This window comes from Strix uralensis, chromosome 10 (assembly GCF_047716275.1).
Source record: "Strix uralensis isolate ZFMK-TIS-50842 chromosome 10, bStrUra1, whole genome shotgun sequence".
NCBI lineage: Eukaryota > Metazoa > Chordata > Aves > Strigiformes > Strigidae > Strix > Strix uralensis.
In genome coordinates, this window is record NC_133981.1 from 6259189 (window position 1) to 6275920 (window position 16732).

The 16732-nt window shown below is 50.8% G+C and overlaps 1 protein-coding gene across 2 annotated transcripts in view; it reads right to left on the minus strand.

Annotated features, from left to right (window-relative positions):
- Positions 1-1526: 1526 nt before the first annotated feature.
- The window catches only part of PRICKLE2 (prickle planar cell polarity protein 2), a 109881-nt gene continuing 94675 nt past the window's right edge, over positions 1527-16732 (minus strand). For both annotated transcript variants that reach the window (XM_074879083.1, XM_074879084.1), the window contains 2 exons: positions 15181-16044; positions 1527-4321 (listed from right to left, as the gene is read on the minus strand). In XM_074879083.1, coding sequence (XP_074735184.1) covers positions 3453-4321; positions 15181-16044 — 1733 coding nt within the window. In that variant the 3' untranslated portion in view covers positions 1527-3452. The remainder of the gene's footprint in view (positions 4322-15180; positions 16045-16732) is intronic.

The following is a 16732-nucleotide window of genomic DNA, read 5'->3' on the forward strand; positions in this document are numbered from 1 at the left end:
GAAGAAAATTGTGGCAGTAGTAGACCTGATCAGATTTTATTATCTTTTAAGCAACATTGACAACGTGCCAGGCTGACTCTGGCAACACAGCTGTCTGAGGCCCCAGCAAACAGCCTCCCACTCCCTTGGCCAACCAGCGACCCCAGCACTGCGCCAGGTACCCCCACCCCTGGGAAACTGCACCCACTGACACTTGTCCTGAGCTTCAAGTGGTGTCATCTTTACTCAGTTCTTGGAGACATGAAAGAAAATGGGCTGTACGTGTCCCCCACTCCCACGAGGCACTGGCACCCGCGCGCAGTGTGCACAGAGAGGCAAACCAGCGGGGACAGATGGCGACGGAGCAAAATTTTACAGACTTCTAGCTCCATTCCTCAAGCTCACTGGGTTTGTCAGAAATGGTTAATCATATTCCAAATGGGCTAAGAAAAGGAAAGAAAAAGCATTCTTTTTTTTTTTTTTTTTTTTAACCATGTGTCTCAAAGTGTATAGGACTTCTGGAGCCCGTATGAAAAAATAAAAAAGGTTTGGAAGCTGTGCTTGCACTTTTGTTGCTGAAATTTGTACCAACCCAGTATTTGCCAGCACTGTCTTTCTTACAAAATGTGATCTGAGGCCTTTCTGTTGTGCTGGTGAAGGGCCCAGTGGAGGGGAGCATCACCCAAGATACTCTTATTGCTCCGATTTGTTGCCCATCTGTTCTGATTCCAGCGTTGCATTCAAGCTGGGTTGCACATCAGTGGTCTGCAGGGATGCAAAGATGCTCTCTGGCGAGAACTGGATTTTGAAGAGCTGCTTCCAGCAGTGAGATCATGCCGTGCATGGGGGCAGCGGGCCCTGGATTTTGGTAAAAATTGCATGGGAAAAGGTGCTGCAATGAGTCTTTAAAGCTTGTTATGTTACCCCTGGGGAGAGGCAGCAAGCAGTTAAAGGGGAAAGGCTGGGGATTATTCTTTTACCATTTGCTGAGCAATTCAGGCTCCCCCTATACAAAGAGCAGCTCAGCTGTACGGGAGCTGACAGACAACATTCATTGTGCTTTTAATCACTGACAATGAATTAATTTGTACATATTAAATGTCAATTATGTAATAACCTGTAGTTATAGTGTCATACTTGTTGCTGAAAGCAATACCCCTACCCAACTTACCAGCTCTGTTTTGGAAAACATGGAAATATCTGTGATCCTTCTACGAAAAAGGCTGTTATTTATAAATTACAGCTTGAAGTCTCCCCCAGTGTAAGCTGGAGACCCACCAGGGATTTTGGCTGAGCTGTGCTGACTTACACCAGGTGAAGACTTGGCTTTTTTAACACCAAAAAATGGGTTCGAGTCACCAAACCTGAGGAAGGCACATGGTGTGCAGGAGATGCTCCTCTGTCAGCTTTCCCTGCCCACTGAAACCATGTCAGGGATGGGGCTGAGCTGGCTCTTGTACAAGACCAACTGAATGAAAATCAAGTTTTCTACTCACAACTAACCAACGCTCCTTAAGAGCAAAAAAGATACACATGAGACTCTTCCCTTTGGATGAATACTTCCATTTATTCCAACTGGAAAAAACATTTTTTTTAAATATACTTAAGTGTCATTTCTTTTTTTGTTTGCTTTTCTTTTTAAAGGAATAATAATTATCACATTGTCCTTTACAAACAACAAAAAAATTCCTAGCAATACTTTGTGGTATGGAGACATCCATCTTCAAGAATTTTCTGCATCTGCTGCTTTGAGTAGGCAATGGGGCATCCCCACACATGCCCAGGGGTGCCAGCACCGGCCCTGCAGCGGGACCCTCCTCCCCGGGGTGCAGGGCAGGGGCTGGCTCGGTGGAGATGCAGGGGCACCCCGAGATGCCTGCAGCGCGTGGGGCGAGGGCGATGCAGCCGGTTAAGCCTCCCAGCCCTCCTGTGGCTCAAAGCCCAGCTTTATCTTAACACCCTCAGGCACTAACCCGCATCTTTGGGTGCCAAGAGCCCCTTTTGTAAACCTGCTCCTTCTCGGGAAGCACCGGGACAACCAGCACTGGCTTGCAATCGTTCGGCGCATCCCACCAGGACGTGCCGTGATGGCAATACCTCAATGGTTTAAAGCATACAGAGAACAAACTCACATCCACCATAATACAATACAGCTGAGCCCTATTTATAGAACACTCTGCCATGGTGAGGCTGCTGTGGGGCTGTCCTAGCTCCGCAGGTGGGGGCTGAGCCCACCCAGGACATGAACCCCACGGCCACAAGTGGCCTTGGAGGGGCGAGGGCTTCTTGCCAGGGCAGGGTCAGGCCCGTGGGGAGCAGTTTGCAGTCGTTCTCTTATGTGTTAGGCAGTAGGCAATATTGAGACTTCCACTTGGTAATGAACAGCAGTTAACATAACCCAGGAGACTAGAGCACCATAAGACAAGTCTATATTCAAAACAACGTCATGCTGACATCACACAATTGCACCATTTACACTTTTATTTACTCCAAATAATAGTTCAACGTTGAGTAACTTCAGCGTTCTCTACAGAGGTGTAAAATTCCTTCTCCGGCTTTGGTCATTTACAACGTTGCAGACATTTGGTAGTTCTGTTCTTTCCTATTTAATACTAATAATAAAAAAAAAAAAAAGTCCCTTTTGCAGCTGTCAGGATTCCTGTATCTGACTGATGGAGCGTACCTGCACATCACAGGCGTGAGCCGACTTCAAAATGCCACCGAGGCCTCTTCAAGATTTAATGAATCACAAAATGTTCTCTTTACTTAGCAGGATCAAAACAAAAGAACAGAAAAAAGGTTTAAAAAAAAAACAACCCTCAAAACAAATGACAACTCAAACTCTCACTGATATACTTAAGAAATCTGATGATGAAATGGAAAGGGGGGTCCAAAGTACTGTTGGGTTAGCTCTGGCTGAAAACAATTCTGAATGTGCATGCATTTTCCCAGTGACTCCTAAGATATAGAAATTCCTCTGATATTACAAAATACAAAAATATTTTCTCCAAACTCTCATTTACATTGCATTTACAACAATGATGGAAATAACTTAGGCTCCCACACTGTCCGAGAGACAAATTACCTACCAACATGGCTAATGGGAAACAAAAACGTGATAGAAAGCAAAAGCTACCGGCAAACTGATGTTGAGAGTCAACAGTGGTAACCAAAACGTATGGACAAACAGAACTCAAAAGGGTGGCAATATTTGGGAGAAAGAGGAAAAACTACTGGGTAAATATTACAGGCTAAAGTGAACTTTTTCTTTTTTTTTGCCTCCAAAGTAAGATGTGCAAAATATATTCATGGTGCCCAGGATTATGACTATTTATAGAAGCCAGTCTACAACCTCCTTACAAATCCCTACTCTTCGGGTCTTTTTTGTTACAATAAAAGCGCTTAAATGATCTAAAACAGTGCAAGTTTGTGAGTTAATTTACATTCTGCCAAGGTGCCTGGCAAGGATGCCATTAGGATATGATACAGTTTTTGCTCTTCTGTCTTTTCCGGCTGTGCAACTGTCCCCTGCCACCCAGCGTGGAAGACTTGGGCATGCTGTATGAGCCATACTTGTGCAGGAGCTCCTCACTGGTTACGTACCGGAGGCGGGCAGGTTGGGGAATTGGCTCCCCGAGGAAATAGCCCTCGTTGTCAGACTCAGAAGAGGAGGAGCAGGTCGAGCACCAGTCGTATTCAGCGAAGTAGGGCCCCCATCTCTCGCCCAAGTGGTTCTGCAAGGCAAGATCCGACACCGTCCGGGGACAGTGACCGTAGACGTCCCTGCGGGGACCCTGCTCCACCGTCTCTCTGCAGCTCCTCTGGTGCATGAACTGGTCGTAGTCTTCCCTGGCTCGGAGCGAGGGTCTCTCCTTCAGCCGGCAGCACTGCTCGCTGGCCAGGTGCAGGGCGTTATCTGACCGGGAACGTCGAGACCGCCGGGGCCGGTGTGGGCGGTAATGCCGATCATCATCCCGAAGGTTAGTTCGCCGGCGTGTGCGCTCGCTCATGGGGGCATGCCTTGAGCCCTCCTGTGCCCCCAACTTACCCCCGGACACCCCGCTACCATAATCGAAGCTCTGGTGCATCCGCCCATGCGACGGCCGCTCTCGGTACCCGAGGGGGCTGGCGAGGCTGTGCAGGTTCGGCTCCATGTCCTGGTACTGCTGCACCGACAGCAGGCTGCGGACGGACTCGGCGCTTCGAAACTGCATGGAGGAGTTCAGGGTCCCCATGTTGCTCATCTTCTCCGAGACATTCATGCCTGAGTCTTTGCTCAGGTCAGGCATCGAGAACCTGGAGAGATGCTCCTGGCGCTTGGCTCCACCATCTGCAGAGAGGCCTTTGCAGGGAAAGGGGAAAGGAAGAAAAAAAAAAAAAAGAGTTAAGAAGGAAAATTTTCTATCAGCAGAGATGCGGGGAGAATTCTGGGTTTGGCCCAAGACTTTTGCTTTAAAAAATAACTCAGTGGTTTAGATGCTGTCCTGAAGAGCCCTTCAAGAGGATGATTTTTAAAATTATTTTTTTTTTTAAGAGCAGGCAGTTCCTCCTTTGGGGAAATCACACCAATTATAGGTGTTTTGAGTTGAACTCCAAGCTGCTTTTCACGACTTACTTCCCCATATGTCTATGCTGTCTGCAACTTGATAGGAATAACTAGTGATGCCAGTGAGAAATCATGCGTCAGAGGTAACCTGAGGCTTCCTGCACGCTGAGATAACTAGGGTGCCATGATCCGGCACCCACACCTTGTGCAATGATGACATGTTTTGAAGGACTGAACAACGTCTGGGGCAGCTGAAAACGGGGCCACTGACTTATTCAGGCTTGTCACCATGCTGCACCGCACAGATCCCCTGAATGACACCCGTGGGAAGACCGAAGGTGCAGCCTTGGCCATGTGCATGCAGTTGGGTTTCCCAGGAGGTGAGGAAACACCTGAGCCCGAGAGGGTCTGATGGAGCTCCCTGTAAGCAGCAGGAGGGTCAGACTATCCCTGCAGATATCCAGAGAGCTGCATATGGGCACAAAGCCAGGAACAGCAGCTCCACCTTGACGGGCTGCCCTGCTCAGAAAGGTGACCCACTGGGTCTCTCCCATGTGCCAGCCAGCTCTGAGCTCCTGCAAGGCGCTTTCCTCCAGCCCACAGCTCCTGCAAGGTGCTTTCTTCCAGCCCAGAAAGCCTTCACCCGGCAGCAGAGAAGTGTGGTGTCTGCTCAGCATGTGCCCATCAATGAGAAACTCAACACACCCCACGTCACCCTAGTCCTTGGCCTGTTTTCTGGGTGTTTTCTATCTATTTTCTGACTATCTCCATGTTGGCTTGACAACTGGCAGCACTCAGTGCTTGCATTGCAAGCTCAGGACAACACGTTTCGCAAGCTATTTGAAAGGAAATCCATTTCATCCCAAATCAAACGCAGAGTGTTTGCTTTGGCGCTTTTCTCGCCATCCCTCTCCGACAACCTCCCCGTGCAGACCAAACGCGGAGAGCCGTGCACCATCAGCAGGATTTTCAACATGACGCACAGCCCTTATGCAATCACCGAGAATTTACGACTTTGCAAATTAATTAAAAAAAACAACAACCCAGCCCTCAATTCAAGAATAAACTTCTTTTTCCCTTAACAAAAGCTGCTTACATTTCATCGAGAGCTCAGCTCCTTCAGCATTAGCTGCTGCCTGCCAAACCTGAACAAGAACAAGGGCTGCTGTCACTAACCCCGCTCATGAGCCGCTTCAGGGTTTCTTTGGACTCAGCCTTAAAAAGATCAACAGATCCTGCAAAGACGGGCAAGGTTTTCCAAATCCTCCCCTCGGTGGCACCAGGGAGAGCTTTAGCACTCGAGCACAAGCCGCCACTGGGTCTCACATGATTTGGCTTTGCTCCCTGAGTCCCAGCCGCCGCAGCCATTTCTCTCTGCTCCTTTGCTTTTCTGCTGTTAATGGGGATGTTTCTGGAGTTTATGATTACAGAGGAAGGTAAAGCAAAGGCGATTCCTGAACACCACAGGAAAAGGGAGAGGCTGGGTTAAAAAAAAAGTTAAAGCCATGTTTTGTTTCTAAAAGGACACTCTGAAAAGCTTCATGCTTTTTTTTCCTAAGCCGCACTGATCTCAAGTGAGCTGACCCAACCCTGCTGACCACCCTTTGGAAACAGTCCTGGCTGGGCTCCCCGTCCCCTCCGAGGACCTGCCCGCCTGCGCTCCCTGCTCCCATCACGGGAGCAAGCGATTCCCAGCACACGCCACCTCCCTGCTGGAACCATGATCTTCTGCCTTTGATCCCAGTGATGCTGTTTGTCACATCAGGCACTGCTCCCCGTGGGCCTCCTGTGCCACCACAGAGGAGTCCAGCAGCCCCCCCGGAGAGAAAAGCAACTCTGGAACACGCGCAAAGACCTCCCAAAAAGCCAGAATAACTGTGGGGTTGCCGACGGATCTGATCCGAACGTGAATCATGGCTGCTGACAGCTGAATGTGGCCTTAATCAGATCTGTCAGACAATAGCTGACGCCAAAGAAAATGAGCCCTTGGTGACATTTATGCAACCCTTCGTTAAGAGAACTGGCGCAGCTCCGCAATAAGAACGCGTAACGGCAGCGCTGTGCAGGAATACAGATCCAAACACTGCAGGATGCTTCTGCAGCGTCAGCAAATTGATTTTGGCAGCATCTTTTGAAAGGGGCCAACCTCATCCCGCCTCGCAGGGGCACGGGGCGAGCCGGTGCTTCGCAGCCAGCCGCATCGGATGGTACCCACGGGTCACCTCTCTCCTCTGGTCCTGCATCCAGCGACAATAAAAACAAGCATCTGGGGAGAGGCTCTGGAAACATGGGAAGAATGAGACAGTATTTTCAAATTAAGCAAGACATATCTGTGTCCTTCATATCACCGGCAGGAGCACTGCACGTAACCATGGAGGCCAAGCGAGACGACCTGCAGTGAAACCTGTATTTCTTTTTGCCGGGAGCAAAGCAAGCCACGATAAGTGGGGGGCTCTGGCTCTGGGAAAGACAGAGCCAGCGCTTGACAGATTTAGTTTATGCAGGATGGGGGTCTCAAGCCCCCTGCACACCCCTCTAGCAGACACCATGAATGCTTTTGTCTTTTCCCCTTCACAGTGCTGGTCAGCACTGGGGGCAGCAATTTCAGACAAGGAGCCTGTGATACACGTACAGCTCATGCTTGGAGTGCAAGGTTTAATCAGTGATTATTAGGTCCAGGGGATGTTTCTGGCTGTTCATCCAGACAGCCTGATTATAATTAAGCACATATATTTTAAGATCTTGAATCGCTGGGAAAATGTCGATTATAAGAGGAATCCAGTACAGAGCACGTACACCACCGTTGCCAGCACACGAAGCTCAGGGCACGATGGAGCCTGTGCTCGGAAGGCTGCAGCAAAGCCACCCTGAGAACAGCTTCATTCCTCCATACGACAGAGTGGGAAATACTCCTTGCTGGGGGCCAAATGCATCTTCCCAGGCAGATTTGGCAGGCTGCATGTGCACAAGCCTTTTTTTTCAGAGCCACACTAGCAAGTGACCCAGCAAGCAGCACGGCCAGGAGCCATGGAAATTTTGTTTTATCTGCTCACAGTAGCAGCAAAGGAGTTCTTCCACTCACTCAGGAGCAAAGCTGTGCTTTTACAGCATCACTGAAGGCACCCAGAGCTCTGCATGGCTCTTACAGTGCCCAGAGCAGGTCGAGGTCAAGTACCAGGTCGAGGATGAAACTTCTAACCGATGCAAAACACAAAGGTGCCTCCAGGCTTAATTTTACATTTACACCAATGCAAGGTGTAAATGAGTGGGGGTTAGGCCCAGCTTAGTCTTTCAAAGCTCCCTAAATGATCCTGCCCCTCTCCGAGGAGCTGCAAAACCTCATCAAGGCATAGCAGGAGCAAGCCAGGAGCGCTCCAGTTTGACTGCAGTGAGTTCGGAGAACAGCAATAACCATTTATCTGAAAAATTTCATCTAGAAAATATAACCTAGGAATAAAGTTTGAAAGAGCAGGGGTTGTTTAGTCTAGAGAATAGAAGGCTGAAGGGGATATTAATAGCATCCTTCAAATGTGAAAAAAAATGCTTGCAAAGAGGAGAGAAATACATTTTTCTCCAGGCCTGGAGAAACTGCAACTCCTTCAAGGAAAATTTAAGCTTAGAAAGAAGAAAACTCCTTCTGTGCAACCACAGCAGAAGATGGCCAGGGCAGGCTCCGGCACTAGGGTTTCCCAGGCACTCGAAGGCGGCGGGTGCCCGGGCACAGGCAGAGCAGCTTTGGATCTCCGGTCCTGCACTGCCCTGGGCAGGCAAAGGTGGCATCGACCCTCCTCTCCTGCGGTCATTTGCCATTTCAGAGCTACACCAGTGCATTGAGGCCCAATCTTCTTGAATTACCAGTATTTATTTACAGCTGCTGCAGCTCCCTCTTAATGAAGTGTTTCATCTGGGAACACAGCTAATAACCTGAGCGAGCCCTAACCTGGAAGAAAGAGCACACGAGGGGAGACCCCACCACGAAGCAGTGATTTTTTTCTAACAAGGAAACCTGAGAATCTGTTTCCCGAGGCCATCCAGGGGAGCAGGAGACCTGCTCTGGTCCACGGCGCAGGATGGTTGTTACCACATCACCAAGCCCTTTCCAGGGGTGCAAACCCAGGGGTGATGTGCTGACCCTGCCAGACCTTCCTTCTGCAAAATGATGCTCTGAGACACCGAGCACATCCTTCGGCGCCTACCCTGGAGGCTCTTCCACTGGAAGAGGAAATGTGGCATCTGCTGTCACCAGCGTGGTGCGTTGGCTGGTGGCTGTCCTGCGGGCAGATTGGAGCCAGCACTGCGGCGCACGTGGACACAGCAGGTTATTTTGCTGCCGTTCTCCGCTGCATGGGGCTGCCACGCTCAATATTTCACCCCGGAGCCATGGAAACACACGCCTTTCGGATGAGCACAAGTGAAAGCTGTAGCTCGTCTGCGGGTGTTTGATATAAAACTCGAGCTGGCTACGGTGCCGGGAACACAAAGCAGGCTTCTGGTTAACATTAAGGTTTGCTAAGAACATGCTGTACAATCCCCTCTGAAGTCCTTCCCCACCCCTATTAAGAACCATGTTTATCCCATAAAACACTGCCAAGGGAAATAACAACTGAATAAGCAAAGCGATGGCACAAAGATATTCCTCATGAGCATCACCTCTACAACCTTGCCACAACAAAGCACTCGGAGGCGCTTAAATCTCACTGTCTGCTTTGCTAAACCGGGGCTGCAAGTTGCATTAATTATGAATTATTAAACCACTTGGCAAATGCCAGCAGAGGGGCCGCAGAGAGCACGTACGCTGGGTGTGAGGCTGGGAATGAAGCCCCCCCATGAGGGGAATCAGGTCCCAGGCCCCATTAAATTAAACTCCCCGCGAAGCTGGGCTGACACAGGGTGAGGCCCTGCCGCAGCCAGCATCCCACTGCAGAGATAGCATCATCTGCTTCACCCTGGTGGGGGAATGCAAAACATCCTGACTTAGGATATTGCAAACAAACAGGGCTATGCTGATGCTTGCTTCTTGCCTTTACGTTTATCATAGCGTATTTGTACACCTGTGCATCGCAGCCCTCACCACCTGATACCCATATAGGTGCCTGCCTGCACCAAAACCCTGCGCCCAGGCCAGCCAGGCAGAGTTTAAGTGCAGCTATAGAGGCACAGGAAGGGACGGTATGGCATCTCTCATGTCCAGCCCCCCATGTCAGAGCCTTCTCCCTTCCACAGCACCAGGCAGACGCATCCTCACCACCCCTGAAGCAGGGTTTATTTCAAGTTCAACCCCAAGGACTAAAAAGGAACTTAAGGAGAAACAGCCTGCCCAGGGCTTTGTTTATAGCTCAGCCTCGTCTCACTTCTGAGCGACCTCGGGGCGTGCAGAAATAAAGCAGAACCCTTATGTAAGTGGAAATTGTGGAAAGTAAACAATTTGGGGGAAAACAGAGTGCTCGGCCAAGCAGGTCACGGTCCCGCCAGCCTCCCACAGTGTGCCCCTGCGTGCCACCCCAAGGGTGCGAGGGTGTATCTCCCACTCGATCAGTCCCTCTGTCCGGCTCACTGAAAGAAGTCCCTGCATGGGTGCTGCCTGGGAAAGGGGTTGGATTTTAACCTAGAAGCACCCCTGAAACCCCCTTCATCACCACCACCAGCTCCTACGCTCTCCCCAGACAAGGCGGGATAGCCAGCAGGCCAGGATGGGGATGATGTGCTATTGCTTCCCCTGACAACATCTTCCACAAGTTCCTTTCAGCTCTCCCTCTGGTTTGGTTGTTACCCCATGTGCTTCGGCACGTCCGTGTGTGACACTGAAAGGGTGAAGGCGTGCACGTGGCTGGCCCCCACGGTAAACACGCCAAACCTCCCACTGCTGAGAGGCAAAAAGGCGGGCGAGGGGGAGAAGAAATGTTCGCAGAATCACAGAATCATCTCGGTTGGAAAAGACCTTGAAGATCACCTAGTCCAACCATTAACCTAACACTGACAGTTCCCAACTACACCATATCCCTGGCAGTTTCGGCATTGGCCCTTTGGGATGGAAAACCTCTGTCTTCACATGTTGGCTTTCAAATTGACCCAGCTTGGTTTGGGGAATGTTATAATTGGGTCTCAAAATTCCAAGAAATCCCCCCAAGGATCCTATGTTCTGACTCAGAAGCAGTTTTACGCTGCCTGTGTCTAGGGGAAAGAGGGTGGTAGGAGCGTGCTGGAGAGCTGGGAGCCTCCTTTTTCTTAGAAAAAGTCAGGAACAGCCAATGTGTCATTTTCTGGCTCGCATAACTCAGCTGAAGTGCCCAGGGCAGCTGCCCTCTCCAGCCAGGGGAGGAGAGAAGCACCCATGGGATGCAGTGCCACGGAAGACATGGGGACGGGGACCAGCCCCCAGACCCCAAGCCCCTCACTGCCATCCCTGAGGGTGTTCAGGAGCTGCTCCCAAGCCCCCCGTGCAGGAGAGGCTGGGCCATTGAACCCTTCTCTGGAAAATAAACCCCTGAGAAACAGGGATTTTTTTCTTTCCCCCCCCGCCCCCCCAGCTCCTCCTCAGGCAGAGGAAGAAGAGGGGACTGGAGACAGATGATGCCGTCAGGTCACTCTGCAACTCAGATCTGCAGGGATCAGTGCCAACCCATGTGCGTATTCATACTTTTTTTTCTCTCTGCTTTTTGGGTATATCACAGTTGTTGTTTAGTCCTGGAAAAACAAGCTATTTGGGGCCTCTGGGCATCTCACAACACAGATGACAGAAGAAATGTGTGCCATACATGTGAAATCACATTCCACCCTGTCACGGCACCAGTGTAACATCTTTTTTCCCTGGATTTATGCCTGAGACAGATGAAGCTATTACCTTCACCCAAACTCATTTTCTCAAGGAATACTTAAAATCCATTTCTCCTTCTGCATAGAACAGTGTCACTGTTCAACACAACTTCTACCTCCAAAGCACTCCTGCTCTCTGCAAGCTGCACACAGAGACTCTTCCCAGAGACATTTAGCCCGCAGGTACTTTCTTAAGTGGGCTATTTGACCAGCTGGCATTTTGTGGAAATGACTCCTTGGAATCAGCAGAGATCAGCTCTTGATTTCTAATTCAGCTGCTAGGCACATACAGCGCCTGCAAAACATTTTTAGAGGGCAAATCAAGCACAAGCAGAGCAAGGCAGAGTGCAAGCACTGGGAGCAGGGCTGTGATGGACCAAGTATCTTCTGGGAAGTGATTAACCTCTGGTCAGATCAGGCTCTTCCTCATGAGAAAAGGTTCCTGGACAAACTCCATCTTAGCATCGTCCTGATTGCTTAATAAAGGGAGTTATAGGGTAAACATTGCTACAGCATCCACTGTTTTGTATTGTTGCTAATGCCATTACAAAAAAGAAAAAAAAGGCAAAAGCAGCCAAAGGAAATAAAACATAACAGATAATACAAAATCAGCAAAAATGGGCTGTTTCTTGGAAAATGTACTGGGAAATATTTTTGCTCTCTGTCTCTTCATCTAATGTCCATGTTGGGCAGGAGGAGGACCCAGTCTCCAAGAAGCTGTAGCGGGCTGGAGTCTGTCGTAGCCTTCAGTTGATGGCAGAAAAGGGATTTTCAAACAGAAAAGTGGGAGGAAAGGAGAGATGCCCTCCACCAGCAGGAAACTCTGCCCTTTGCCAGTGGATGTGTTTAAATCACATCAGCATTTGTGGCAATTACACAAGCGCAAAACAGGACAGCAGAGACACTCCCATCTAATTCAAACCCTGAAACAGAGCACAAGGAGGGTCACAGCTACCTCTGCAGCTCGGGTGTCTGCTGGTGCACTACTGCCCACCGTGAGACAGCAGAGCACGACTGAGCACTTGAAGGGCAAGTGCCCAGGATTAACATGGTGTCACACCTCTTTACAAACCCATGAGGAGCTGGCTTTAAAGAGATTAAGTAGAGCCTGGTTGGTAAGGTGAAAACTTGGGGTCCCACAGGAAACTTGGGGTCACGCAGATCCTGAACGACCCACCCCATGGGTGACCCCCAGTCTGGCACTGAACGCTATTGCAAATATTATAGGGACAGCATCTATTCACAGGAGGCAGCCTTCTGGCCAGCGGACAGGAACTACCGCTGCACACCCCGAGAGTTATCTGCTTTTACTTATGTCTGCTTTTACTGATGTCTCCGGCTAATTAGTAGTTAAGTTGGAATAGAAACATCACAGCAAAATCTGCTGCTAGGGAGGGACCAGCTTTTAACGTGTGCTCTGCAGGTCAGGGACTGTTTGCCCTTCAGCTCCCTATAAAAAAAAAAAAGTGTTTTCAGCAATGCCATAAAAAGTTAGATGGATGCGGTGTTAATTATTTCACTTTATAAGGTGGAGCAACTGTGCAGCATCAGTAGCTTGAAGGGACCTTGTATGTGGATGTCTGGGAGTTTCCTGCAAAGCAGAGCTGGGACATGCAGGGTGGAGGGCATGGGGCAAGCCAGACCCCTGGGCTGTGTTGGGGGGAGTTTTGTGGGGGTGCTCGGTGGGCAGCTTGCTTGGCCGTGGCAGGGAGTGTGGGATGGGAAAAGCCAGGCAGCGGGGTGCTGTGCCCTGACACCCCCCTGCCCAAAAACCTATTCTCCTGCAGACCTTGGCCAGGTCACTGAATCTCCCTGTCCTCAGAACACTGCCAATTAAATGGGATGATAATTGTGTCCTCCATAACTGCACACATGACCCTGGGGGAGCTGCCTGTTACTGCTGCAGTACCCCCCAGCTCGCGCTGAGCCAGGTCCCAGAGCAAGGAAAATTATTAGAATCTTACACATTAATAAAAATGTTATCACCTCACTCTGCAGAGGAACTGCTTAAATTTGTTGCAAGCCTCATCATGCTGAGCATCTGCTCCAGAAAGCAGGAAAGAACCGAGTCGTTAAGGCAGGCACTGCCCATAAGGAAATTCATACTTTGGCTATACATGGAGGATGATGCCTTTGGAAGGTGTCCCTCCCAGCATTTAAAAAAGAGGTTTCTAAAATGAAGGACAGCATGATTTTCACTCTAATATGAAGGTCTTGCTATGTTTCCTGTCTCTTGACCTGTATCCCCAATAACCTGTTACACTTCAGCTCCAAAGCATGCATCCACCCCTTCAATACTCAGGGATTGCTCATCTGAACTTGGTGTTGCTCAAGACTCTTTGTACTGATGGGGTTTACACAACAGGAGTTTTCAGGAACGCAAGTAGCTTTGGAAACGTGGAGCTCTGCTTAGGGAAACCCTGTTTTGGCGAGCAATTCCCAACTCCCTTGCCATTTCACATCTATTTTGCCTCCGTGTATATCCAAGGCTGTTTGAGCAAAACCCTCTCCCACTCATTAGCTTCTCCTCTCCCCCCTGCTTTATCACTTGACAGTTAGGGAGATCCTGGCTGAACACAGAGATCATTTCACATCTTGGCACGGGGCTGGCAACTTCCCTAAACAAACACACCAAAACCCAGGAGCAAGGCGAGGAGGCACGGGCGTAGCAGAGCAAACCTGTCCGTCCAGGCGGGGCAGAGCCCAGAGCTCGGGTTCAGCGGTGTTCAGCTCTCGGGGGGCTGGGCGACGCTTGCTGGCACATCCCCACCACCCAGTGCCAGCGTCCCGCAGGGGGACCCTTGGGACCGGGTCCCAAACACCCTGCAGTGTGCTCACTGCCCATGACAGCAAGACGGACAGGCTCTATTTTGCAGGGAGCAGGCGCAGGGCTTGCCCGAATCCAAGCAACGCATGGCTGGAACAGAGGAAAGCCGGGAGAGCAGCAAAGAAAAAGCAAGGCAGTATATCTTTGGCGAGCAAACTAGGCTCGGTATTTTCTTTTCTGCGAAGTTTTCTGCTGAGGGACTCGGAAGCAAGCAATAGCTGTGCCAGACAAGTGCAGCCATCTGATAATACAAACTACAGCAGGCTGCAGGACGGCGCACGCAGGGGGCTGAGCCGCCCCAGCGCCGAGCTGCGGACCAGAGCCCCAACACAGACACGTCCGTGCACGTACACCCATCCCCGCAGCCGCAACATGAAACCCAAACACGTTTGGGGTCAAAGGACTGAGAAAAATTACCCTGGGATGCGCTCATGAGAAAGGGGCGCAGCCTGACAGGACAAGCATCGCGCCTGGCTTTTCCATGCAGTTTCTACCAGGGGATTGGGGAAGAGGAGAAGAAGAGCTGTGCATAGAGGGGAAGGAATTTTTTAACTAGTCACGTGCTCAAGGACTGTGTAAACATGCAAAAGGGGTTAACTGGGCCTATTTCAAAGCATTTAAAAATATTTTTAGCCCACAAGGGCAGCTGACAGCAGTCCTTCAAGCGCTGAAGGCTGGAATCTGCCTCTGCATTAGCAGCTGGCCTTGATTTTTCCCCCCTCTTCACAAAAGGGAGGATTAAAGAGCTTAAAACATTTGTTTTGAGCTACACAGAAAGGCCAGCCATCTATAAAGCTCTGCATTTGGTAAACAAGCAAGCAAAGCGAGAGGAGGCTGCCAGGCATACCACGGCTGGGCAGGCAAGCCCATGGCACCAAGCCATGGTCCCCAAGCTGCCGGTCACCCCTGTAATGGGAAGACACCTGCCGTGGCACTGACCTGGAGCACAGGGGACCCCACTGCACAGAGGAGGTCCTGGGGTGGCCGCAGGGTGACAAGAGCAGGGGTGACATACCTGTTGTGTTGGAGAGGGCGAGGGACTCCATGGAGCCGCGGGGAGTCTGCTCGGTGGGCGTCAGGTCCTCTGAGAACTTGAGGGCATTGATGGGGTGCCGGGTGCGGCACTGCGGTGTCGGCATCCCGCCTTCCTCTTCCTCTTCATACTTGGGGACTTTAAGATTTCCTCTGGTCTCAGGGAAGCTCTGGTTGGACATGTCACTGTAGCTCTCTTGTGAGCGAAGCCTCCCCGAGTAGTAGTCCTCTCTGCAGTCCTGGATGAAGCTGCCGCCGTGGCTCTTCATCGCCAGCGAGGAGCTCCTCTTTGGGTTGCTGAAATGTTTCGCCCATAATTCCGGCTGCGAGCCCGGGACCTGGCTGGGGTTATAGGAGGTCCTTATGTTGCACTGGCTCAGAAGCTGCAAAGGGCTTTGGGACTGACTTTGCTCCATTTTGCTCCCATAGTGATAGAGCTCGTCCCGGCTCCTCCACAAGTGCTCCCTGTTGAGGCTCGGCGTCTGGCTGGCCAGGCTCAGCAAATCCATCTGCAGGGACAGCGGGTCCACGTCGGTGGAGAGGCGGTTGGAGGTGACCTGCAGCTGGTTGCATGGGCTGCGCGCCCCCTCCTCACCTTTCCCCTTGTTCTTGCCGATCTTGGCACTGCGGCGGGACTCCTTGGCTCGCGCGCTCTGGAAAGCTGAGTCGGAGGAGTCGGAGCCGTTGGGGTCGTCGCCAACGCTGCAGGCCCTGGAGCAGAAGATCTGCCCCTGCTTGGGCAGGAAGGGCCGTCCCAGCAGGGACTTCTTGCACTGCGCACAGCAGAAGCAGGTCTCGGTGGCGTGCCAGTGCTGGCCGTCGTACGTCATCTGGCCCTGGTCGATACCTTGAGGGGGAAGATGCACAGCGTCAGTCAGCCTGCGTACATCACTTCACACTGCACTTAACATGTGCATCCCCTACAAGCGACATGCACCCGAGTTCACTCTCCAAAACCCTTCAGCAGGGTTTCTCCGACGCATGAAGTTAAGCCCATTTCTAATTCCTTGCAGTCTGCAGGCCTTTGCTTGGGAGTTACTCAACGTTGGGAAAGGCAGCAGAACCAAGCCTCCAGCTATTTCATATTAAATGGGGATATTTCCGATCATAAAGCAAAGGAATGCAAGAAGTTCTCCATAAAGTCCTTGAAGTCAAAGCAATAATATGCTCCCTATTTAAAAAAAACAAAAAGCCTCCAACTGAACCATAATGAGGAATTTGTGCTGCCTTGGCTAAGTATGTAACAGAGCAGATGACATCCCTGTCCCTTGCTGCTACTGCGGCCCCATCCTAACTTTATTTTGGCTACCCCTTCTCCAAAAGGGAGCGCAAAGAGCCGGCCCCAAGGATCTGAGCACACACCCTTGCCTTTCACCCAGCCAAATTTCCCGGGTTGCCCCCACCAGCCCCCCTTGGGTTAAGTAAAGGAATTGATGCAGTGAGTCTGTCCCCTACCAGCAAAACCCTGAGGAGCACATGCCTGCTGCACGCGCATCGCTCTTGCTCAGAGCTGTGAGCAAAGCTCCCGGGCTTTC